Here is a 26,902-nt window from a genome sequence, read left to right on the forward strand (position 1 = left end):
GAATAAGCGCTATGGTACACCTACTGGCGCACGGTCGTTTAAGTCACGAAATCAATAATTTTTGTCGACGAAATGACTTATTTTCGTGAAGAAATCGACCGTGCAACACTTGGCGCCCCATAAAGCTCGGGCCCCCTCCCCCACTTTTTGTGCACCATACAAATAAATACATAAAGTGTCATCACTTTCGCCCCCCCCCCCCCCCCCACTTTTTTAACCCGGAAGAATGTAAGTGGCACTAAGAAGAAATAGAGATCTTGAAGTGTGAGCGCGTTAAGGTTATGTTTTTCCTCTGAAGACCCCCTTTTTGTTTTGTTTTTTGTTTTTGTTTTTTTGCTTGTCAGCTGAAGAAACGCGGAAGTGGAAGGGAAGAGATAAGCTGAGGACGCTTTTTTATTTTTTTATTTTTTATATTTCTATTTTGCTTTTTAGCTGAAGAAACCCAGAAGTGGAAGGGGAGAGATGAGCTGAGGACCTTTTTGTTTTTGTTTTTGTTTGTTTGTTTGTTTGTTTGTTTTTGCTTGTTAGCTCATGAAACCCGGAAGTGCCCCCACCCCTCCCTCACTTTTGAAAACGCTCCGCCGGCCCTCATTAGTTTAGCTGTGCATGCAATTATGTTACGTCATTATTGCTGACTTTTTTGTTGTTGTTTTTCGTTGTTTGGTTTTGCTCGTTTGTTTGCTTTTTAAACATTAGCCAGCTTTAAATCTGCTACACAAACGCTAAGACGGCGCAGCCTCCCAGGTTGCACAATGGAAACAGCTGTGTCGCGCATGTGCATAACATCATTGTTTGCCTAATTGGCGTCGTCTTAGCGTTCGCGTCGCAGATCTAAATCTCGCTGCTGGTAGCCGCACCAGGAAGCCTTGTCAAAAGGCGAGGATGGGGATACTCCCTGCGAATCTCTGAGTGGCTAGTGCATTATTTCGTTGGCGCGGCATAGTAACTAGTCGCAGAGGGAACAGAGTATAATGAAAAACGCGAGCGAAATCTGGAGCAAGGTTTGTTTTATATTGTCATTTTGTGCTCTCTCCTTGATTTACGACGTTTGTTTTGGCGTTTGGTGGCCTTAGCGACGGAAAGAGCTCGCTTCGTAACATCCTCTTCTCATTGAGATCAGATTTTTGTCTTCCTTTAAACTTAGTTCCTTTAGGGTTGAAGGTTACGTGTAGCTCATTAATCTCGATCTGGCCCGATGGTAACCTGATGTCTGCTGTATGTGCAAGTAATGAGGAAACAATACACTTGTTCTATACATCCTCGAGCATTTTATTATTTTTTTTTTTGTACCTTGTATATCAGTCTTTATCAGATTGTTCATCCAAAATGGAGAGTTAGTGGTGTGCGTGATCATTATTTACTTTGTGTGTTTTAAATGTTTTGTGATTTTTTCTTGCTTTTTTGTTTCATTATTTGTTTGTTTGTTTGTTTGTTTGTTTGTTTGCTTGCTTGCTTGCTTGCTTGCTTTGCCAGCTTGCCAGCATATCAGCTTTTTGAGTTATCTATTTGCTGACCTGAACTTCCTTTGGTCAAAGATCATGGACGCGACAATGAACTTGTAGCCTCTTCAAGACTGCTGTGATCATTCTCTTCCTGAATGGGGCATTAATGAACCATGATATTTTTTCTTTTTACCAAAACTTGAAATAGTAAAATCAAAGCATGATTCCTGAGTTACAATAAAGATTTCGCCTTCAAAGAATGTATTACATTTTCATAAAATTATACGCGTGCTCAGTTGAGTTGCTTTTGCATCCTTTAAGTCGAATGAAAGCATGGATTACAAATTATATGAATCGAAATGTAAAACCAATAAGATGGTCGATAGAGGTTTCATTTTTCATGACTTTGCAGAAAATTGATGGAACTGCAAAGCAGTGGCATATGCAAAGAAGAGAATAAATCAAACCCAATCCAAGCCAATCATATCAAATCAAACAAAAGTGCAATAAGAATGGTATGGAATAACAGATAAGAAAGGAAAATTAGTACGATAAAGGGATTGAAAAAGCTGAGGGGATGATGTCTTTCACCTTCCTCGTTGGCCTGTGCAAACAAACCTGCTCAAATCATTCGTGTTTGCAGTGGATGAATCAAGACCTGCCACCTCGGATTGTACGCCTTGCAATTCATGGTTTATGAGGTCTTTTCCACTCTAGAATTACATCATGCAAATGATATAATCGCTTTATAGTTTTTTGTTTTGTTTTGTTAAACGCGCAATGAAATGAAGATTTTAATTAAGGTCTCTGCCAAATTGTTGAAGCGATGATTAACTTGTATCATCATTACCATGGACAAAAACAATGTGTTGCGAAATTTTAAATCCCGTAGCTTATGATAAATCATTTTATAAAGGGTCATCTGTCCTTGGTTATACGCTTCAACATGAAAACAAAGTAGAGTTATTTTTCATTCTGTCTCATTTGCATTGCTTGTAACAATAAAAACTTTTTATCTATTTCCTTGAGGAAAGCGATCACCTCGACATCAAGCTGAAACGAAACAAAACAACGAAGCAACAAAACAACAAAGCAAAACCAAAACAGAGGTCGCATTTCATTTTACTTTCCAAACATTAGTAAGTCCATTTAGTTTCGTTTTAAATACAAATACGGGGTTACATCGTACTTACAAGTATATTTATTATTTTAATGTTTTGTTTGAACTCACCCTCCGCAAAGTTTCCTGTGCTGTTCAGTGGCGCAGGATATTGGTCTGCAAATTCTGAGAACATAAATATCGCTTTCTTGCTTATGTTTACGATTCTTTACTATGTGATACGCCTACTTCAGAATTAGGTACAAACTGTAGAGCGTCTATGCAAAGTTTAACTACTATTAATTTGTCTTTGGATCGAGAAACTATACTCAGTATATACGGTACTCGAGATATGCCTTTTGGTTCATCGATGAGTCATTGTCAAGTTTGTGTGAATTCCTTCCAAGTACCAATTTTATCTTTACCCACTCCCCCTCCAAATACGAATAAAGACGAAACAAAAACGATACAAAGAACGACCACGACAACAGTGGTCTCTATGGTAACACTAGGGAGGTGGGAATACGACACCGGATGTTACGTACCATCCTTGTGTCGCGTACAGCGGAACAATGGGAGGTTAGCACACTTTGGTGGAGTTGGCTTATCTATCTTAATTGTGTAAAACAAAGAGTTTCCACCACATACGGTGTGAGGTGGCTATAAAGCTGTACTTCATACAAATAGAGCTTGCAATCCCTTGGCGACATTCGAACAGCACAGGCGTCCATCAGTGAACCCGTATGCTCACACACTGAAACTTGGTTCGGTTCTGGTTCAGTCGCTGTTGTGAAACTAGGTAAGCCAAGTGCGCACACATGTGATGTTATAAGCTCTTGCTTATGTTGTTTTGATATGTCCGGTATATTGTGTGATTATTAGTTCAAGTGACGAAAGGAACATACGAGGTAAAGTACAAGAGTTCCCTGTGCTATGTTCATCGGTAGTACAAGACGTAACAAGCTCTTTCGTTTCTCGAGTGGCAATGATAAAAATGCAGTATTGTCTTTATATCATTGGAAAAACGTTTGCCGTGCAACCTTCTGAAATCAGTCTATAAAACAAGTAAGCAAATTGTGAGTGCAAAAATTCAGTTTTGAGGGTTTGTTAGTTTGGTAGGGGTTCATACATTGCAGTTTTTATTGAATTAGTGTGAAAATGTGACATGAATATGAGACACGTTGTTGCCTGTAGAACCAACCATGCACTTATACTGGGAAGTTTTGTTCTTGTACTTGTTTTATTTGTTTGTTTGTTTAAATCTTGTCTGAGAAGACTGAAAGGTGGCCAGTCATGCGGCTGAATGTCGTTATCTTCCTGGTGCTAGTAGCGGCCGTTGCTGAGCAGGTGGCGAGCCAGCGCTCCGGACACCGTAGTGTACAAAGGTGGGCCTTAGCTTCTGTAGTGTGCCGCTACCCACTCACTATATAGTGATATTGGTTGATGATCATAAAGAATTTAGTAAGAATGACTTCAGAACCATAGTCAGGTAAAGAAGACGCTGCTCTGTAAAGAAAGTAAGAACAAAATAAAACCTAAAAATGACATCCGTACACCTTGCATCACAAAAACGTATTGGATCCAAACTGCTTCATTCTGATTTATCGATAAAAAGAATAGTTAGAATAGTGTAAAGATATCTATTTTGCAACTTCCCTATCAAGCCATCAAAGTTGCATCATTCACACTCGACTGCTGGGTCTTTTTCTTGTGCTGGAAATGTAACTCGTCTCTTAAAATCGTCATACGTGTACGAATAACATACTTATTTTCTACATCTTTTTTTTTTTTTTTTTGCCCAATATCTTATATGTTGTACAGTTGTATATAATTTTATTCCTATTAATCTCGGAACGAAAGATTGCATCTTCCAATGAATTGCATGTAAGACAGATCCGTCAAAAGGACGAGGAAAAAGATCGAATTTATGCTTGCAATTCGAACCTCTCACGTATTGTATTAGTAATTGAGCTGGAGCATGTCCATAGTGGTAACAACTTGGAACCCCTACTTTTGGCTTTCTCAGTGTGGTCTACCTTTAATTGGCAATAATGATCGGTCATGCGTTTTCAGGTTGACATCGTACATGAATATGTTCATTTATACACTATTTATCTATTTGTGTATGTATGTAGCCTATGTATGCATTTATTTATCTATCTATTCATGAATTTATTCATACATTCACTTATTTTTTAAATGTGTATGTATGTAGGCCTATTTATTTATTTTCACTTATCTAATTATCTATTCTTTCCTTCCTTCATTACTTCGTTCATGCATTCATTTATGTCAGGAGACGAAGCAGTCGTGTGAGTCATGGCTACAGGCCAGCAGTACCGGACAGGACTCCCGGACGACTCCAACCATCGAACAATAGGGAGAGAGGTGCCAAGCCCGTGAGACAACCTGAATGGCAGACAACGAATCCGGAACCGGGAACCCCAAACACGGAGCGCAGATTGACGAATCGTGGGCCCGTGAGGCGACCAGAGGTGCAGATGAGGAAGCAGAACCCCGAAGTCGTGAACCCGGGGAGGAGAGTGACGAATAGTGGGCCCGTGAGACAAAATGAGCGACAGACAACGAATCCAGAACCGGGAACCCCGAACACGGAGCGTAGAGTGTCGAATCGTGGACCCGTGGAACGACCAGAGGTGCAGACGAGGAAGCAGAACCCCGAAGTCGTGAACCCGGGGAGGAGAGTGACGAATAGTGGGCCCGTGAGACAAAATGAGCGACAGACAACGAATTCAGAACCGGGAAACCCGAACACGGAGCGTAGAGTGTCGAATCGTAAACCCGTGGAGCGACCAGAGGTGCAGACGAGGAAGCAGAACCCCGAAGTCGTGAACCCGGGGAGGAGAGTGACGAACCGTGAGCCCGCCAGGCAACCGGAGCGGCAGACGACAACGCAGAAGCCAAAAGCCAAGAACACGGCGAGCAGAGTGACGAATCGCCAACAGTCCTCTACGAGGTGAGTATAAGAATCCAGCTGTTCTGCTGTTACCTACCCATCTAAGCATCATTTTGTAGCATGCTATAGACGTAGTTACCATGTCAACAGCTTAGCGAGCAACCGATCAGCTGTGAACCCTGAAGTATTTGAATTGACAACAACTACAATCTGGACCACAACCTCTATAGAGTATCGAAGTGCGTTGTCACAGCCGTTCATCGCCGTGGAAACCAGCTCTAAACAATCTCATACATCGATTAACACAGCATTGTTGCTAACCACGTTTGTACCTGGTGTCAACCCACTTCCCAAAGCCTTGTGCAAGGATATTTTGTCTGGAACCATGCAGCACCATAACACAACAACCTGTAGTATCGTCACTATAGATATCTAAAAATTAATGTACATAACCAAGTCGCGATTATCATGAAGGAGTTACAGAGGGATAAAAGATTTACTATGGTTAAAAAATCAAACTCTTAGACATGAGACAAAAAGAAACAATAATAAGAGAAAATTTGTGTGATCGAGATTGGACAAAATATCTGGAAAGTCATGACTACTAGAATAAAAGTCATGTGACACTTAACGTGCAAATCACAAAGACCATCATCGTCTTCACCAACACAACCATAATCATCAATATCATAATAGTATTGGTGTTAAGATCACATAGTTTATCAGATGTCACTTATTATGTCACTGCATGAATCAACCAATTTGTAGAATTCCAAAACGTGTATAAGCGTGTTTCATCTCCAAGATTCAAAGTGCAGCCTCTAAAGAAAGAAAGAAAGAAAGAAAGAAAGAAAGAATGTAAATGAAGCGGGATCAGGGAAGCTGTGATTAAATGAGAACATAACGATATTGTGTTAGTCATAGAATATAGAGTGTATATTAGATCTGCCATTATTCTTATATTATTATGTTATTCTTATATTACAATGTTTTGCAGACGTGACTACCAACCAAGGACCTTCCACACAGAGGTCAACTTTCCTACCATCACAACCATGGATTCATCTTTCAGAGATGTCTCTGACTGGTTCCGTGAACAGAGGCAGACCCTGCAGAGTCCCGACCTCACGACACAGCGGAGATTCCCTTGGCAATCCGGGAACGGGAACCAGTGGACTTGGGACTGGTTCAGCGACTCCTGGAGCAATCCTGGTCTCGGGAGTAGAGATACCACATCCGGTAGACAAACAGCGCGACCAAGAACCCAAGGAAGCCAGAGAACGAATCCAAGGAGTCCCTTTGACATCAGCCCTACGTGGGACCAGCAGGCATGGACGCGGCAGACTCCGAACAGAAGACAAAGTGGGGCTGATGGTCTCGGAGGAGTTGGCCTGACGCGTCTCAGCGACACCAGTGGGGACTTGTTGCAGGGCGTCCTAGATTCGTCGAGAAGAGGGGACCGTGGAATGGGTGGACGGCCATGGAGCGGGGCTGCAGGAGGAGGTGGAGTAGGAGGGGGTATTGGTGGCGGAAGGGACCGTACAAATTCATGGGGCTGGCCCTTTTCACACGACTTATCCAGACCTGTGTTGCCAAAGCCAGTACTACCACACCCAGTATTTCCACAGCCCGTATTGCCACAACCCATGTTGCCACAACCCGTGTTGCCAGAGATCTCCTTCCCCAGGCCAAACTTTGATGCCTTCAGGAATAACTTGTGAGTATTCTAACGAAACCTTTTATAAAATGTGTTGCGGTGTGCTGTCTTAGTTAATAGTGATTGCTTGATATCTTGCATCTAAGGATATACACATCTCGCATCTGATTTATGAGGTGAAGTAAGAACAGAGAAATATATATATATACCTGTATATTGTATATATCCCGATGAAAACCCATTTTCTTTGCTCAAAGTTTTCGCTATTTATTATCACAATTGTTTCTGGTCAGTTTTTCCTTCCTTGTTTCATATATTATATACACATAGTGCGTCGTACTTGTCAGCTCAATTAAAGTCTCACATACTCCGTAGTAATCAATGTAGACGCAGCAGGTTGTTTTTGTTAGTCTGCGCAATAGATGACTCAAACTAGGTATCTTCCAACTACTCCATAATACAAAATGATTTTGCTCTGCTTTCTTTCTGCATCCGGTCCACAGCTTTGAACAGATGCGGCAGCACCGCCAGCAATTTTATGATTTGCACCATAAGATCCACACATCTCTGTTTCCTCATGACACCTACCACTTGGACCATCATCTTCACCACCACTTTCATCATCATCATCATCCTCATCATCATCATCACGGAACGCATACTGCCTCGAGACCAACGCCACGGCCAAAACCAACCGTAGATGAGAGACCTGTCCTAGGGGGCGAACGTCCGACCTCGCCAAGTCCTCACTACGAAACACTGTGCCGCGGACGCCATTACCATGCGCGGCGTTACGACGACACGGTGTGGGTCACCGCGACCGTGTCGGACGGCTCGAGTCTGGATGCCCTCCGTCGAATCAAGTCCTACTTCATGGGCAAAAACGAGAGAGGTAACACCCCCAAAAAACTCAGTTAAATTAACCCAGAAAAATGGTCTTCGTCAATTCCAAGGGCTTGTTCGCGGAGATCGGGCACAGCTCAGTAAGGTCATGTGGAATGAAATCTTAAAACTAAGATGACTGCTATATAATTAAAAGCGGCTATATGACAGGCTTCTCTATTCCTTTAAGTCTGACGGCTTTTTTGTGTAAGGTCAGTCCGTGTAAGAAGAAATCACAAAATGAAATACTTCGTTATATCAGTACCTTCTGTTGTTTTTTTTTATCATAGGAATATGCGATGACATCTCTAGAACACTCTTATCAAAAACATTTGAAATCCATTTTAAAACAAAGATAATCCGGAATAGGCCTACATTATAACCAAGCAGTTTAGCTTCGAAAATAATTGTTTGGCGGCAAAACTTATCCAAATTATTGACTCTGCGGCACTGATTTGACTTGGATACTTGCCTGAGTAAGATAATTGCCTGATTGAAATATCATCTGAAATGATAATTCATACTCTTAATCACGTACGAATCATCTTAACAGAAATAACTGCGTTTCTGTTTGTGCCAAAGGCTTACGGCTCCGAATGTCGCGTCCACTCCGGATGACCGTAGTCGGTACCAATGGTACCATTAGTGACACCGAGGCAACCATTGAAAGCTTTGTTCTGTCTGCAATGCTACCACCCGAGTACACCGACAACCCGCCGAGTCCACTCGACGCCACGGTAAAGCCCGCCTTAAATTCATCTCCTCCGTGATGAAAGAGATCCCTCTATTACATTGACAATAAATAGGTCGCATCATCCTTTATGATGTGCAGATGATTACACTGCGTATACATACAATGAAAGCGATATACAGTTCTCATTTAAAGGGGAAAATGGAAACCAACTCTGCTTCCATTTTTGTTCAATATGATTTAACTTTCCTCGTCTACGGTAATAAACATCGTTTGCATCCACTGCGAATGGAACTGCATTGTCTCTGTCTCTATTAAGGACAACCTGAACCATCATTTAGTAGCAATTGATAATCGATCGGATCAGACGTTGGGCGTAACTTTTTTCTCAAGTACTAGTACTGTAGTCTATACGCTTTGACATTGCAGGCAACACTCTTAATATATCGTATCGCTTTATTCTGCAGCTCAACCTGACTGTCGAACCGAGTCGCGTGTATTTCGTCACCCACTTTCGCCCGGTTCGTCGGCCGGGATCACCTGCGATTTACGATGAATATTTCGAGCTCCAAGACGCTCTGGATGCGGCTGGTGAATCGATCACAACGGGACTGTTCCACACAGCATTCTACGAAACGTGAGTTTTCTCTTTTCTCCTTCCTTTTTTTAATTCTTTTAAAATTTCCTAGTTTATTTCTATCGTTGCACTAAATACCCAATCATACAGTTACACATCACTTTGTAGTCATTCGTGATATGTCAAGTTTTGAAGGTATGCAATTATTTAGGTAAAATATGAATTTGTACGCATCGTCCAAAGCGATGCGTTATGAATTAGTGCTTATCGCTGCATATCGGACTCTATTCATTGATATTTTTGGAAATGTTGCTTACAAGCAGAACAGCTGCGTATGCCATCAAACAGTTTCGTGTCAGGAAATGCATGTATGCATAGATGATAAAAGGGAATTTCCAAATAATTCCGTGAATACTGAATATCCACCGCCTGTCTGTTCATGTCTGTCTACTCAAGGTGGAGTGACGTCATTGCTGGTTTGATGATCAGACCGCGACCAGGTGAGATACTCATCCCTGGAGTACCGGGGGAGAGACAGCCGATGTGTGCCAACCAGGAAACGGAGAGCGAAGGCCCGCAGAATGGGATAAAACAGTGCGGAAGTAGGTCAAATTAAGTTTTTCATTGTTCCGTGACCTTATTAGTGTATCATGGGATTTCCTCATGTTATCTCCTCATATTATTTCAAGCGCAATGTGAGGGATTTGCATTATCCCTGTACATCAACATTGCCTTACTTTCAGTATGTCGGCTACAATAGCCTTGAATGCGAAAGTACAATATAAAACACAGACTATAGTGTTTTGGTACAGTTTTCGCACTCTTTGAACATGTTCAGAAGGAAGCATTGAAAAAAAAAGGCCCCAGGCACTTCGTTCCCACTTGTCTGCTTTCCCCTTCTCAATCCACCTTTGCTATGTATGATGCATCTGGCATTTCATTTGCATACCTACCCATCTGGCTGTTTATCTATCTATCTATCTATCTATCTATCTATCTATTTATCTATCTACACACTTCCTATCTGTCTATATGTGTCTAATTATCAATCCAACATTTTTTTAATTAATCAATTAATCAATCAGTCAATCAATCAATCAATTAATCAATCAGTCAATCATTCAATCAATCAATCAATCTATCTATCTATCTATCTATCAATCTATCTATCTATCTATCTATCTTTCTATCTATCCATCCATCCACACACGCATTATCACAACAACATATGGCTTGCACACACGCAGCTGACAAGTCGAGGCGTAAAAATGCAAATATACATACACATGTACATACATACACACATAGTCACATATACGTACATACACACATAGTCACATATATACATACATACACACATACACACATACATACATACATACATTCCCGATAGCCGATGGCGACTGCAGACGACATACACGTACCATCACTGAATATGACGTTTGATGGAATGAGACAAACCAAACATTTGATCACCTAAGGCTACTTTCATGTCTTCCGAGGACAGCAACTTCCAGTGATTCGCTGTACTCATTCCTCTTTAACAAAACAGGTTACTTTCCGTATCCCCTTTTCTCTATTGAGTGTTTTTGTCATTTGTCGAATAAGAGATGGTGGAAAAGTTAGAGCATTTATTCGTGAAATATTGTTAAAGCTTCGAAAGTTTGGCTAGCGATGTCTTTTGTCTGTTGTTTTCCTCCTATATACAGAGTCCAGATGCCCTCAGTATGAACACTTGGAGAGGCTCAGTCACAACGTTGAGCTGCGTCGAGTCAAGGGAGGATCCTACATCACCCGGAGAGCTCCGGCCTGCGTGCTGCTAACACCCTCACTCATAGCTCACTGGTCCCTCAAGAGATACCTTAATGGTACGTCTTGCAAAGAGAGATGAAATAACTTCTCACCAACCAAGGCACACACGTTCATCATAAAAATGAAATGGCGAATCTCGATACTTTGCAACAGTCATTTGGCAGATCATCTTATCGTTGTGTAAAGCTTAAAACACTGAAACAATCAACAGCAACAGGAACTGACAAACTGTTGCAAATCCAGAAGAAATGGCAAATGATCGAAAAATTTCAAAACTTGAATAATTGTATACAATACATAGCCATCATTATGTACAGTAGCCTGACTAGTAACTGCTCACTTTGATACTTTATTGTGAATAGCCTTACCAAATTATCTCCTTCCCGATTCAATCATGTGAAACGTGGTTCACGATATGGCTCTTTCTTATGTATGTATAATTATCTACTATTATATTGCTGCATGCACATGTGTACATACATAATATTCATGTTAAACATCATTGTGTCTTAGCTGTTCGAAATTCGTTCTGTTTCAGGGGCAAACGCAGACTGTCGTAAGTACCCGTCCTCCGTTCCCTACATCAACTATGTCTTCCCATCTCGGAGGGCTTCAAGTTTCTGTAAGCAGACGGTCATCTCTGCTTACTATCTCCCGCCAAACCAGACTCTAGCAGAACCGACGCAGGTAACTTTGGGATATTTACAACCTTTTAATAAGGAACCAGATAAGATCCAAATTTGAAAGCTTGATATATTGGTGGAATCATAATCATCAGATCATATGAAGTGTTCGCAAGACATATTTGCCATATTTAACGAGAACAAAAATGAAGGGTATGTTGATTCCTAATGTGGCATGAAGTCAAACTGTACCTGATTCAGTTACCATCTCATTGTTCCTATTTTATATTTCGTATATGCAAGTAGTTACTACATGCATATCTTTTGTATTTTTTCTTTTCTTTCTTTTTGTCGCTAATCACCCTTATCATTTCAATATGCATGATATCTACTACACATATTTTAAAGACAATTACTATACAAAATTTGACTACTTTTTGACTGACTCTATGGAAGAACAGCAAGCCTAATATCGACTATACCGAATGAACCCTTACTGTAAATCTTTCTCTGAACATTTGCTTTATAATGTCCAATGACCATTTTCTTTCTTTGATTAGTGTAAGATATTGATTGGGCATGATATCGATAAAAAATAATCAAGTAAGATGCGCTTCGTTTCGTACGACCTACCAACATCTTGCAGATACCTTCCAAACAAAACAGTCGTGATTAAGATACCATATCTAACTGCTCTGTGGATTCTGAAAGTGTTTCGTGCAAAGTGTTTGTTGTCATATTTGAAATCAAAATGTCTCTTTTACTGTTATAATGTTCCTCCCCCTTTCCTATATACTGTTAAGCCGTTTGACTGTGTCGCCTGTTTAAAGATCACTGGACAAGACACGGCAGAGAAGCCCACACGCACATAAAAAAAATACTTTTCATAAACTTTTACAAATTTTAATGCTTGTAATAGTCAAAGTTTGTTTCATCACCTAGATACGGATCCTGTTTTATGAAGTGTTATAATTGATTATATAGTTGATTTCCATCATGATTCTCTGGCAGCCTGTGTGGTCAGGGAATTTACAATCGATTATATCTTTTGATAAAACGGGACTACGGTCTGTTTGTCCCATAGCAAATCTCGATTAGATTTCCATTGATATTGATTTCATGTCGTCACAGAGGTCTTTGAGGATCGTCACCGCGCCAGACCGAGAGGCCTACGTCATGAAATTTGGGGGAAGGCCCACGCAGAGAATCGTGGAGAGAAAGGTCGACGAACTTCGAGATTTCCTCAGGCGAGAAGGGCGATGCTTCTCCCCCAGTCGTTATGCTGTGGCAGGTAATAAGGGCTCCCGTTTGCCTTCCCGTAAGCGGAGATACCATAGCATGATGATTCGTCAGCCCGATTCGTCAGCTGAGAGCAAGAAGGACATTAACGCCAAACGAAGTCTATGGGGTTAAAATCCTCGTGTTCAACTGACGAATCGAATCATACAATGTAGTTACTGATATTTCTGTTCATCGCAACACAGCTCGCTCATGTCCGCTAAGTGGGAATATATATATATATATATATATATATATTTTTTTTTTTTTTTTTTTTTTTTTTTGGTTGTCGTTCTAATTAAAACTGACAAGCGTCAGTGACGTCATTTCATACAATTCAATTTACTTTGCTTATCACTTTACTACAACATTGTCTCAGGGACCTTTGACATCTCTGAAGAACCATAATGATCTCCATAGCTCCAGCAAAGACAGCGATGAAGTTTTGTGCAATTTCACAACATTTAACGTGCTTTTTTGTCCTTTTTTTTTTCAAAATTACCAGCGTATGATCATCCGTTCAACCGTCCGCCCCACCTCAACGAAGTGATCGTCTTTTCCAGGCCGGGAAGATGTCGATGGAGTGAAGAAAATGGCGCCGCTACAGAAGGATACGACACAACGAGTGCAACGAGCACGACGTCCACGACCCAGATGACGAACTCGACGACGATGGTGAGGGAGACGACGTCCAATTCACAAACGAGGCGAACTACGGAAAGGACAACGGAGGGTACAACAGTTTCAACGACGCAAGGGACTAGTACCGCAGCGGAGCTCGACAATGAGATGCCGCTGGTTACGGATTTCCCGCCGCTGATCGAAGTCGAACTCTCGCTGGAGACAAACAGCGTAGAATCCTGGGATAGGGATCTGGTTCCATACAGGTAACCCATCTTGGCGTGTATACCTGCTAGTTCTCTCGACTGGCATGCAATCAGCCGATTTGTAATATATTCAAATACATGGATACTGTTCCTCTATGGACCTAGCAACAAGCTACACATGTATGACATAATACCCGTACATAGGCCTTCTCAGTGCATTTGTTTACCTTGAATCCAGGTCGTATTGACGCAATTCCCGGTGTGAGTCCAGAAGGGGAACATTATCTGATAGATCCTCCGTGCAGAATAATGTGTGCGTGTCATGCAGACACTGGTCATAAACCTTTCCTTTTCTACTTTGTACCAATAATAAATAGATCGGTAATTTGTTGTTGTTGTTGTTGTTGTTCTTTTGACAGAATACGATCAACTCTACCAACGTCGTGCATGTTATACAGAACAGATATCTACGCCGATATGGTGTTTAAATATTCTGTTTCAATTAATGTCTTCCCCTTTCAATGATGGTTCCTCTCTTATAGAATATATAAGACTGAAAAAAACAATACAAAACAAACAAAAAGCCATTTTTTTTTTCAATTGCACACAGGCAATTTCTATGATGAGACGTAATGGTTCTAATTTTGATATGTCATACATGCATTAAGTAGTATAATTATAACTTTCACACAGTATATACATAGGCCGATTTGCTCATCACGGCTTTTTGTCTATATCAACGAGATGTTACAAGATTAACATCAAATAAAAGAAAATGAAAATCAGCGCATCGGTGTATAGAATTTGTAAGGCGGATTGATGACACATTTTCTCTGTCCGTTATTATCATGCTTATTTTCACTAACTCGCTTCCTCTCTCTTGTGACAGATTTAGTGGTAATGCTACTGATTTTCCAGAGGACTTCCCAACTGATGTGTTGTGAGTATCACAATTTATGAATATGCGTTCAGTTGATACATAATAAGCAAAAATCCTTGTCTACGGGACAATGGGGGGGGGGGGGGGGGGGTTCCGTGCAAAGTCTATGGCGATTTCAAGATCTTGCAGGGAAAGGGTTAAGTTGCCTTTATTGCTATTCGCACGCACCCCCTCTCTCTCTCTCTCTCTCTCTCTCTCTCTCTTCGCAGACATCCCTTTATACAATACGCAACGACTGCAGACCGAACCACAATCTATTGCGTATACGGATTTGTGTTTTTTTTTTTTTCGGTTCCCAGAAACGATCTGGAACCTTGGACGGAATCGTTTGATTAAAGAGTTATTAGACATTCACAGAAAATCCCACTTGTTATGTTTTCATACAAAGACCTTCCCTAGGCCTATGTCTTTAAGTGGTCGCCATATTGCAAGAACCTTTTGGTGTTTCTTTTTATTTATTTTTTCTATGAAGGGGGGGGGGGAAGAGTTGGGGTAACTTATGTTTTGTACCAAGGAATACATTTATAACAAGCGTATCAAACTGGACTTAGGTGCAGTTCGTAACCAAACAGGAACAAATGGTAATTTTGCATGAATGATATCGCCACAGTTGCTTACAATCAAGCTTTTGAATTGTACTCGTAACACTGCTTAAGGTTCACTAAAATATATTTTCCTTTCTCGCTTTAACTTTCACTATTTCCCACTCCCTTTAAACAGTGTCTACTAGACAAAGGACTACGCAATCCACTGTCCAACTCGCTCAAACCCGCCATTCATCCGCCATGTATACCATGTACAGTGCCATCAGCATCGACACGCAGTCTGAACATTGCGCATCAGTCTCGGTTGTCAAGGCAGACGTAACATACATCGATTTCGTTCCGGGCATTTCGTAGTGTTTAATACCACATTGTGGCAGCGACATCCAGGATCCCTCACGAAAAGTTAAAGGAGACCACCGGATAATTTTCAGACTTTTACATTTAAACAACTATAAATTAGTTATACTGGGTACAGAGTCTCAAATTTTAAAGTGATTGGGGTGAGGAATAAGAACGTTTTCAAAATTTAAAACAAATTGCAATGAACAAGGGTGATGACATGGCAGCCTCACCATTCTAATGAATGAGCTGAAGCTCAAGGAAGCAGAACAAAAGAAGAAGGCATGCATATATATCACACAGGTGAACATGTTAAGCAAGCGGTATTGTAATGGAAATACACTGCTAGATTTGTGACATATGTGAGGCTCCTATGTCATCAACACTGTTCAGTGTAATTTGTTAAAGATTTTTCAAGAGTATTGGTTTCTCTACATGCTCAAGGATCCCAATAAATTCCACAAATCTATAATATGGAGCTACCGATTAATGTACAGCTGTACTACATGGAGTAAAATTAAGAAAATTGTCTGAAATGCTCCTTTAAGGCACGTTATGTAATCACATGCATCTGATTCCACCCGGGCATTCTATATAATTGTAGCATCATTTTGGTATAGAGATAGCAAACACGGTGTTGGGTCATTAACGTCTTCAGTCAGATATTTTGTGTTCTACACCAGTTTACTAACATTCAATCCTTCGCATACCTCTTCAACAAAGACTTTATTCAAAAATGTAAGAGAGACATACCTCAAATGTTAGAGTTCGCCATGATGTCACCTAATGACGTTAAATGTTTGATATACCCTTTTAGTCTTCCACTATACGAGGATTGCCTTATCTCTTAACAGCCGACGGAGTCTTGGGTACAGTCTTGCAATGCATCAATTTCAAGATGTTGAAGTGTGTTTGCATGGTATGACGTGTCGCATTGCAGAGTGTCACTGTCGACTTATGACACGTCCTGTAACCCTTTCAGCTGCTGCAATTACGTTTAGACGGTATTTTTGTGTGGAAAAAAAAATTAAAATATATGTATACCACAAACACAAATTAGTACTGGAGTACAACGATTATTTCTACATCTTATGAACTTTTCTCAAAATTTCCGTGCGAACTGTGTGTGTGAACTTTACGTGTACGCTTCACATCAGCTCACTTTTGGAGAAAGATTTCAAATTTCTCTACGCACTTGTTGTGAGAGATATTTCGTTTCGTTGATACACTTTGCGAAAATAAATTTGATAAAACTTCAGGGTACGTGTACACGAGTTTGAAATGTACAGTGCATGTACCAGAGTTGAGGGCAGCATTAAGATAATTTAATTAGTAGCACTTTACGCCCAAGTGAATCATGTCATTGCTACTAACTATAATATATACATGATATACTGATATATATATATATAAATGCCAATATGTAAAGATATATATAATACAGTTTATATTTATATAAGTGTACGAATAAACAAGATTGAATCCTGGGGCGTAGCTTGCCAACCTCACTATAATGAGAAATAAAAATATCTATGGAAATAAATAGTGCTGTTGACAAGCTACGTCACTGAATACAATCTACTTTACATGTATTCCTACGCTTTCTATACACACATACACACACACACACACACACACACACACACACACATCAAATATAAACTTACGGAAACCGTGTTGACAACATCAACATACTATCAACATCAAATGGTTCCAAAGAGTAATAATAATAATATAATAATAATAAGGTCTTATTTACCCAGGGTAGCCTCTTCAGTGTTGCCACTGTTCTACCAGAGGGCCCTGCTATTATTATTACCCTAGCGTTGCCAAGTACCCATTTATACACCTGGGTCGAGAGGGACACAGTGGGTAAAACATCTTGTCCAAGGACGAAAGCACTGGGCGGGATTCGAACTCGGGTCCTCCGATCGGGAGTCGGGAGTCTTATCCACTATACCACAGCGCCCCCACTAGAGTAATCAGGGATATGATACACTTATGAGCAAGAATGTCTCTCCACGAGGCAAAAATTATTTCAATAATTAATCAGGCTCTTATATTCTCTTGTCGGAATTGAAGAGATACTAAAGATTGCACGAAGCCTCTAGGTGACTTAGGAAATACTTTGCTGGTTCCGGTATTAAAAGTGGAAGTCCATATACAATGTACCACCAAACATGTCGCAAGTCACAAGACGGGACAGAAATGTCACATTGAGGAAGCAAAAACCACACACACAATATGTCACGTTCGTTTTATGTTCTATTTTCATTCAAATCCAACATAAAATCACTCATACAATCACGTTTGCACGACACTACCTCCATTCTACATTTATACAACTACAAGTGAGCTCTTTGCGGCAAAAGAACCGGGCTAGGCTAAGAAAAAAAAATAAAAAGAAGGAAGAATTAAGCATTTTTGACAGGTTCAGACACAAAAATGGCTATAGTCTATTCACATCTACTAACTTGATTTATTGTGTACCACCGAACTTGCTTCGTGACAAGAAATTCAGGGCACAACTATTATATGTCTACAAAACCTAATTACCTGTATAACTCATTGTAAAGATGCACGATTCATCTCGAGTCTTCTCTTGCTATCCATTAGGCCTATTATTGTTGTTGTTTTAAATATATCGTAGACAAAATACAACCACGTCACAAAAACAAAAGCAATGGAGCAATTTACAATATTTTCCGAAATCGTGTGACTGAAATGCGCGTGTCTACAGGAAAAAATGCAATATATTGAACCGTCATAAGCGAGTAAATATGCAGCAATACATTTGTTTGATCTTAGTATGAGGTAGAGAAATTCAGCGCCAAAGTTATCTCTAAAGGGGATCTATATTCAATCGCTTCCATCCAAAAAAGAAACCAAACCAAACCAAAACAAACAAACAAAAAAATACTCGTCACAGTATCCGTTTCCTTTGTGTCCTAGGCTACAACATTCATGAGCTTATGCGGTTCTTGGAAAAAAATACCTGACAAAAATAATGTATAAGGAAAATGCTTCTAAAGCTCAGGGAAGGGGGGTGGCATGAAGAAGTATCCTACAAGAAATTCTGGCTTAAAGCATTAAAATATACAAATCGGCATAGAAAAATGGGAATCTGCTCTTACATTGACATAATTTAAAACATTTACAACAGTATACGATGGTTAAAGATGGTTCTACTTTTCACTAATCGACTATAGACAACAACGAACAGTCGGTACTCCGTTCCGTCCAAACCTACGTTCAGCGAACATAATTATAATCTGTACATCAACAAAATATCAACCGCAGGAACATTCAGCTACTTTCTAATCCGCAGGAACTACATCTAACTCGTGCGGTCTCTACGCCGAGCTACTATTAGGAGAAAATAATCAAACATGTACAAAAGTTAACTGTTAAAAATAGATCTACGGAAGCTAACAGCAAAAGAAGTTACATGTACAACATCAGCACGTACCCTGTACCAAAGATAAAATACTGTCAGATACTGACAAGGTAACCCCAAATTTTTTCGCAGGTTAACTTTCGGAGGAATACTTGGCAGCCATTTATTCTAAGCAATATCCCTTTGTTTTAATGCTCCCAGCCTACGGAAAGAAATATTTCCGTTGGCATACTCCAGCCAGCCTTAATCATGAAAAAAAAAATGCTATATCTCCTCGCGATGTCAAACAAATACATAAATACAAACATTTCAAGAAGAAATCAAAATTTACAAAATTTGGTCTTTAAACGATGTCACAAATTCCATCAGAGCGAATTTCTCACTTTGCAGCTACACGCCCGAGCACACATAGAACTTTTGTAGTTATACACAAAAAAAAAATCGGTCTTTGATATAATAAGTACAAAATACTGACTCAAGTGTCTACACTGACGTTTTAACACAGTGCAATAATAGTTCACACGTGGTGGAATTCAATCATCACACCATGAGAATAGCACCATAGGATTCTTAGCTTACAATAACTAGATTTTTAAGTAGCACCATTTTGCATACCAGTGTCGAAAAATAATGTACAATTCTACAATACTACATTTTCACGAAATAATAGATTCGCATTACTTAGTTCACAATAAATTCTTTTGAGCACCATTTCGAACCTGTTATTCTACTGGTAAGTGTACTCGCACCTCATTTTAGAAAGAAAAACGGTCTTTTACTTTAAAAAAACGAAACAAAAATGTGCTGGTTGTCTAAAACAACAAATGATCCAGCACCAAACTTAGGGTTTAGGGTAAGAGTGACCTAAAAACTTTGCACTTCTTATCTTTTTCTTCTCTCTTTTCTTTTCTGCTGGAATGCCTTTTAATGATTCAGGGAAGACATGCTAGAAATTCGCGGAACCTTTACACTTGGCATTAATGACACACATGGTTTTTATAGAGCTTCCGCCAGATTCCAACACTTGTAATTATCATTCAATCGTACTTCAAGCCCTTCTTAAATGGTATCTCATGCACCTTTGAAGGATAAACTGATAGACTTACTGAAGTCAAGGAAACAATGATTCAAACAAATATGAATTAACCTCAATTAAGGCGGCACGTGATTATAATAATGATTCTTTGGAATTAACATGAGGAAGATCACATAAAGAAATACAACAGCAAACACCTGCCGATTATAGGATCTAAAAAATATTGATATTGAATTATCATGAAGCTATTTTCTCAATGTGACGGGCTGTTTCTTATTCTGACTTATCAGAGATATTCTATGTTAGGATAACCTCACCACAGTTTATGAATTCATATCAAACAGATCATCATAAGCAATTCTCTGCCTCAAAGAAGTATCATCAGAAATTTGTAAGATTCTTTGTCGGAATTCCATTTGCTAATCTCCACCATCTTATACACTCCATTTGCCACAGAATATATACAACACTGAAACAAAATAGGCGACATTGTGGCCGAGCGCGATCTAATACCCTTCTCTCATCCAGTCCTCCTTTAATATCATGATAGGGAATGATCTAAATCTTCTATTTTTCTGTCCGAATAGGGTAGGATACATTTGTCGTTGCTTTCAATGAGAGGTTTAAAAAAAAAAAGGCTTTATATCTTCATTGGTAAAACTTGGTTCTTCGCACACATAACGATAACGTACTTTATGCCCACATTTTGAGATACTTTATAAAGCATTTGATGAACACTATGCATTATTCTGATGATAATCATTTCATTGATGGCTATCATTGTATCTCGAATTCAGACGACAAGAGACAACACTATTTGTCTATATTACATAATTTAAAGACGGTTTCTGTCAACCAGCATTGCAAATTAATCTAACGCTTGGACTTGCACACATTTAAAACTTCCTGCAAGTTGTATTGGTATGTTGTCCTTTTTGTTCTTTCTTTCGTAGGAACAAGTGCTCTCAATAAAGAATTTCATACCCCAGCAATAAGCCTTGACTAAGCGTACTGTGAGAAGCGCAAACTGTGAGAATGGGATTAAAATAGTCGTGATTGAATGAAAAATATATAATCTGTCATAATCTTTAACTATCTGTCATAATCTTTAACTAGTCTTCAAATATGTTGCACGTACCAAAATCCATAATACCAGTAGCGCCTTTTTTTTTCTTTTTCTTTTCCCTGTTGCAAATAAAACATATGAACTGATGTTGGACCACGCAAACTTCATCTATTTTTACATCACTGAAACAGAAAAAAAAATGCTTCACGTAAAGCTAGAGCTTTTTGACAAATCATTTCGCCTGTCACTCTAGAATGACTGTAAGATACTGCAAGCACCAGTGGCGGATCCAGGCGGGGCACACCGGGAGCGCCCCCTTATATTTTGATAAAACAAAAGACATAAATTTAATTTTGTAAAGGCGCCCCCTCTTTACGTAATTCCTGGATCCGCCTCTGAGTACCATAACAAAATGTCAGCCATCACAGAAACATTGAAACGTAGAAAACCAATCGTCTTTCAGTTGCTACCACACTTTTATACCATACTACTTTTCATGAAAATCGCTACCTAAAAAGACACTTCGTTGAAATTTGGATAGTGGAGTACAATGGTATATATGTGAGATTTCAAGTTGTACATGCAATATCTTCTTTCATACATCCTTTTTTTTTTTTTGGGGGGGGGGGGGAGGAGGGAGGGAGATGGGGGCAAAGGGATACTCCATACGAATACACCTGTTCTTACTGCTGACGATGGTTTACCGTCAGAATTCAAACGCAGTCCGATTATGTGCAGGTTATATTGCACAAGGAGGCAGGACTACTGACTCTGGGTTTGTTCGTTCATTAAAACTGTCGTTAATCACCGACCCACGATTTTTTTCTGTTTAGTGTTAAGAAAAAAGCGGAGTTGGCTGAATCGTAAAGTTCAATATGGCAGATATGAATAGAAACAGAGAAACCAAACGAACAATAACCAAAAAATAAGAAACCACGATCTATATACACAACCATGAATAAATCACCTGATTAAAAGGAAAGTTTTCTTCGATTGATTTCCAGCATTTTTTTTATATACTGGTACAAAATGCCCCTGAATAACATCATTCCTGAATGAGAAAGTGTGGTATTCCCAACATACAATACTTTGCTGTGTGAACCAGAAGTGCATAGCACCCACTTGATAAGAGGGTCTGCCAGCTCTGAACTCGATCTACTCACCAAGTAAGTCAACATTTTCATCGATCGCAGCAGCCACTTTGAGGACTTCAAAGACTTGTATTTGTACTTTTCCACTCGATGATAATAATAATGATAATGATAATATAGCAATAATAATAATAATAATGACAATAATAACAACAACAACAATAATGACTACAATAACAATAGCAACAATGACAACAAGAATAATAATAGTAAAAATAATGATTTAAAAAATTGACAAAAATGTACAAGACAAAAGGTGAGAACATAATAATGAGGAAATAACAAAGACGACACCACCTTCCAACTCCATTCGTCTATTACAACAACAGAGCATGATGGAATCCTTGTCAAAGGTGTCCAACACTCCGCATTCAGTGGTGGGAACTCGTGTGTGAAGTTCACCTCCTTAGGCGAGGCACACGGGAGAATGATGGCCGTGACAATGGCTATGAAAGTCAAACGCGATGTCTTTTTTCGCCCGTCAGTCGTGTAAACTCAATCGAAACACGTGTGTCCAATCTCTATCTTGAATCCAGTGCTGTCGGATACTCGGTGCACGTCTGGGTCTGTGATGACGTCAACAATGGGTAACCTGTGCACGTCCTGAACCCGAAAGATGAAGCGCGTAGTCCGCCATTTTGAATCTTCCATCTGTTAAGGAAAATTAGCCACAAAAAATGTCGGACTATAGAGAGACGGATACAGTGTGATGAACCCTTAGATGTTACAGATACTTGGTAGAAATACAAATAACTTTTTACTTTTAATTCACAAATTGTTCGGGGATTGGGATCTAAATGAGTTTGTTATATGTCAAGTCACATCATATCTCATCAAAACTCAATGTCAAATCATTACACATCTATAGAATAGACTATTCCACAGAATTCAATCTCTATTTTGCGTATCCATAACAAAAAAGGAAAATTAACTAAATAAAATAAATTATTATCAATTGCGTGCTTGCCAATAGGGGAGCTAGAAGCGTTGACATTACGGACTATCTAATCTGTGTGTCTGATTGTGACAGGTACGCGAATAACTATCACCAGAAATTGCAGAAAGCTCTCAAATTCCATTACTTTTTGTAGTCTATCCGATTTTAAAGAAACCTAACAATGTTCTGTTTGGGTGTTACGACATTTGCTCCTGCGACACTTGCTCCGATCTTATTTTTCCAAGGACCTAGGGTTAGGGTTAGGGTTGTGATAGGGTTTAATGTTTAGTCTGATGTAAGGATTAGGATTGGATTTAGGGTTATGTTTTGAGGGTAGAATTTATGTTTGGCTTAGCGTGCTGATATTTAATGGGAGCCATTGTGACAGGAGCAAATGTCATATGACCCCTGTTTGATTCTAGTCAATGCAGGAAAGGGGGAGGGGAATCTCCCCTATGGAGGATGACTTTCCATAGAAGGGCGACTTACGTGACAGTTGTCTTCCAGGATCTCGGGTCTCGACGGCCCATCGTGGGTGAAGTACACGCCATTCCAGCCCCGGAAGCTGAGGGCGTTGTCGTAGCTCCCGCGGCGATTCCGCCAGACGGGCACGTTTCGACAGTGTATGGTGATTTCCTGGAAGGCGGTGGAGCTCAGGAGATGGAGGAAGTTGAGTTGAGGCTTACTGATGTCATAGTCGAGCTGTTCAGGGGGGAAAGAGAGGAGGCGACACTATGGCGAGCTACAGAATTTGGATTTGAAATTTTGATAATTATTCAACTGTCGACAGGTGAACTGCTGAATCATCATCTCCTTTCGAGTGACGTGTGGGTAAAATAAATATTGTCAAAATGCTATCATGAAGTATGACAACTTGCAATTTGACCCTTACCACATGAACTATGTACAAATTTCATCAAGATCCGCTCATGTACCATTAAATTATCGAATGATATAGTCGACAGACAGAAAGACAAACATACAAACGCTCACATGGTACATAACCTTCTAGAGTAGGTAACATTGAACAGCACTAATAATTTGAATGTATACTTATGAATAATTTAAATGTATTCAAATATATTTAACATATTATTTAAAAGCTCTCTTTCTTTCATACCGTGCTAGTATCACGCGACAGTAGACAGGTATAGCCACCTGCAGCCAGACCGCAATACACCTTGACGGCGTCAGTACAGCAGCCCAAGTCGGGGTCGATCCAATATTCACCTGTGAAGAGAACACAACAGATTGCCCCAAGTTTCGAGATAAGGTGGAGTATCGCGATGTAGTGGCTACCGCTCAGGATCTGTAACGCAAAGTCTTTGTTTGAAATCATGGCCGGTGCATTCACACTTGGACAAGATGTTTTAAATGATATCCTCTGAAAATAAAATTTCTATCCAAGTATTCTGATCGTAAATTTGAGACCAGGAATGAACGGAAAATGAAATAATCAGCGGTTTAGATGGACAACGAAGAAACACCACACTGAAATTACGCTAAATCATTTCATGTCAGACACTTGCACTCCTCTACAAAGGTATTTTGCATGATAACATTTTGGTCGCTCTCACCGTCTTCCATGTCTGGTTGGCAGTCCAGCAGGTCGCGGCATGTTCTGACGGGAAGGTCCTGGGTACCCAGCGGGTGTTTGATACCCTCGATGTAGCGGTATAGGTGCTTCATCATGTAGAACACGTCAACGTCCTGTCATGCAAAATACAAGCAGGTATTATCCGAAATCTTGTTTTTTTAAATTGCATTATGTCATCATCATAACAAATGCTGAGTTCGACTTGGAGGCTGGCACAATGTGGTCTGGAGAAAAATCTGCTGAACATCGTTCAGGACCCTTTGAATATCAGCACGCATTCTTCCATTAGATCATCGAACAAACTCCTGTTTTTGCGAATCACAGTAATTAGACAGAACGGTTGTGACATTCAGAACGTGACCCTTTTTTACACACACCCCATAGTTAAAGTGCTACAGCCTCCCATAAATGTCAATCCTCATGTTTTGTTTCTTTGCTGTCAATAGTTAAGAATTCTTGAGCAAATCAATAGGCGATCGATATCGATATCAATATCTACATCATCAACATATCTAGAAGTATGCAATAATCGAGAAGATCACACATCTAACACGTATATACGTACACGATTGTCAAACAAAATTTTAAATAATTATCTGTTCTCTACATTTTGAAGAACACTAAATCCAAATTCTACGAAAGGGGAACAGACTAAGTACTGAGAGAAGAAATTGAAATGAGAAACTTACGCCTATATGTTTAGGTCGCGGTAAAACAAAGAAGTAATGTAGAAGGGAGGCCACGGCTTCGGCGTCATTCACATATTGACCCTGAAAGAAAAAAAAATAAACAAACATATATCATAAGCGCGAAGTGACAATCACCGCCGCATTACGTACAGCACATAAGAGCTACTATGCTTATTGTCAAGAATATCAATTTCAAAATTTACATCCATAACATCGCTTTCTGTAGAAAGTATTTATCTGCTCACAAGAATAAAGAATGATTGTAATACACAAAAACTTTAAGTATTGCAACGGTAACCAAGAGGGGCACTTTTTTTTTTCAAGGATTGCATCCTTAAAAATGTGATGTAAAACTCACCTCATATATACCACCAGGCGGACCCTATAAAGGAAGAAACAAATACAACCTATTATTTCTTCACGCTTATCTGAATATCTCATATCGTCCGGAAATTTGTAACGCTCCCGTCTACATCATAATTATTTAAAAAAATACATACTCTATTTATTTCTAAAGCAGTAACATAGAAAGACAGAACAAACCATGGACATGCAAACTTCACATTCCACAGTGACTGAATAAACCTTCGCAAGTCTTATGCATACAAGGGAAGATCAAATCAAAATGGTAAAGTTTCTATACTCAAGTTAGAGACTTAGGCCTAGATATCAACTTTAAACTTTACAAAATAACCCAGGTTTGAGTCTCAAATATGGGACATGATAATCATAATTATAAAGAAGAGCTTTGTTTTACTTTTTTCACTAATCAATTCATTTTCATATTTTCTCAATGAAAACACATCAGATATAACAAAATAGAATGATCCCTGTCAGATATGACGATGGAATTATATAGATATATTTCAAACTCATACGGAATGCAAGATATGTAATAAGTTAATGCGTAAGCGATGCAGACTGTATATTATGAAAACTATGACGCAGAAAACTATAGAGAGAGGAAATAAAACAATGTCTTACCGGTGGTCCCGGATAGCCACGGTCACCCTGGAAAATTACAAACATGAAAGAAATACGAAGTTTGATCAGTATTGTTCTGTCACCAAGGTTATCAGTTCACGACTACAACCAAAAAGAACACAATCTAATCATGAATTTCATTGGCAGTTGGTATTACCTTCTTCACACGGATGTTATATTTAAACAGGCTCTCTTATTGCCACGATGCATCATTCGCACGGGTTGGCTATTATGTTTCGGCTGAGTGGAAGCCGAATTCGAAATTTCTGCTTTGTGCTGACATTAGCTAACTAGTTTTAGTTGGCACTTTTTTTCTCACGTTGACCCTCTGCTGTCACAAATCATTTTCTGATGCAAATGCCCTTATGGAAATGACAAAAACACGAACATTTAACTCCATTTAACCCACTTCATAT

General features: G+C 39.5%; 1 protein-coding gene and 1 long non-coding RNA gene across 2 annotated transcripts; one reads left to right on the plus strand and one right to left on the minus strand.

Annotated features, from left to right (window-relative positions):
- The first annotated feature begins 3,234 nt into the window (after positions 1 to 3,234).
- Positions 3,235 to 13,869, plus strand: LOC139729152 (uncharacterized). The gene is made up of 12 exons (XM_071640081.1): positions 3,235 to 3,340; positions 3,817 to 3,926; positions 4,838 to 5,518; positions 6,456 to 7,175; positions 7,619 to 8,007; positions 8,580 to 8,734; positions 9,156 to 9,325; positions 9,722 to 9,867; positions 10,975 to 11,133; positions 11,616 to 11,764; positions 12,832 to 12,991; positions 13,484 to 13,869. Exons 2-12 carry the CDS (start codon positions 3,835 to 3,837, stop codon positions 13,867 to 13,869), a joined length of 3,207 nt encoding a protein of 1,068 aa, XP_071496182.1. The 5' UTR covers positions 3,235 to 3,340; positions 3,817 to 3,834.
- Positions 13,870 to 25,501: 11,632 nt separating this feature from the next.
- Positions 25,502 to 26,514, minus strand: LOC139729145 (uncharacterized). The gene is made up of 3 exons (XR_011710853.1): positions 26,487 to 26,514; positions 25,861 to 25,884; positions 25,502 to 25,583 (listed from the first exon to the last, which is right to left on the minus strand). It is a non-coding gene; the product is annotated as an uncharacterized lncRNA (long non-coding RNA).
- Positions 26,515 to 26,902: the final 388 nt, after the last annotated feature.

The sequence above is a fragment of the Diadema antillarum genome, unplaced genomic scaffold, assembly GCF_040938485.1.
Source record: "Diadema antillarum isolate AM-2024a unplaced genomic scaffold, OU_Dant_1.0 seq00000220_RagTag, whole genome shotgun sequence".
NCBI lineage: Eukaryota > Metazoa > Echinodermata > Echinoidea > Diadematoida > Diadematidae > Diadema > Diadema antillarum.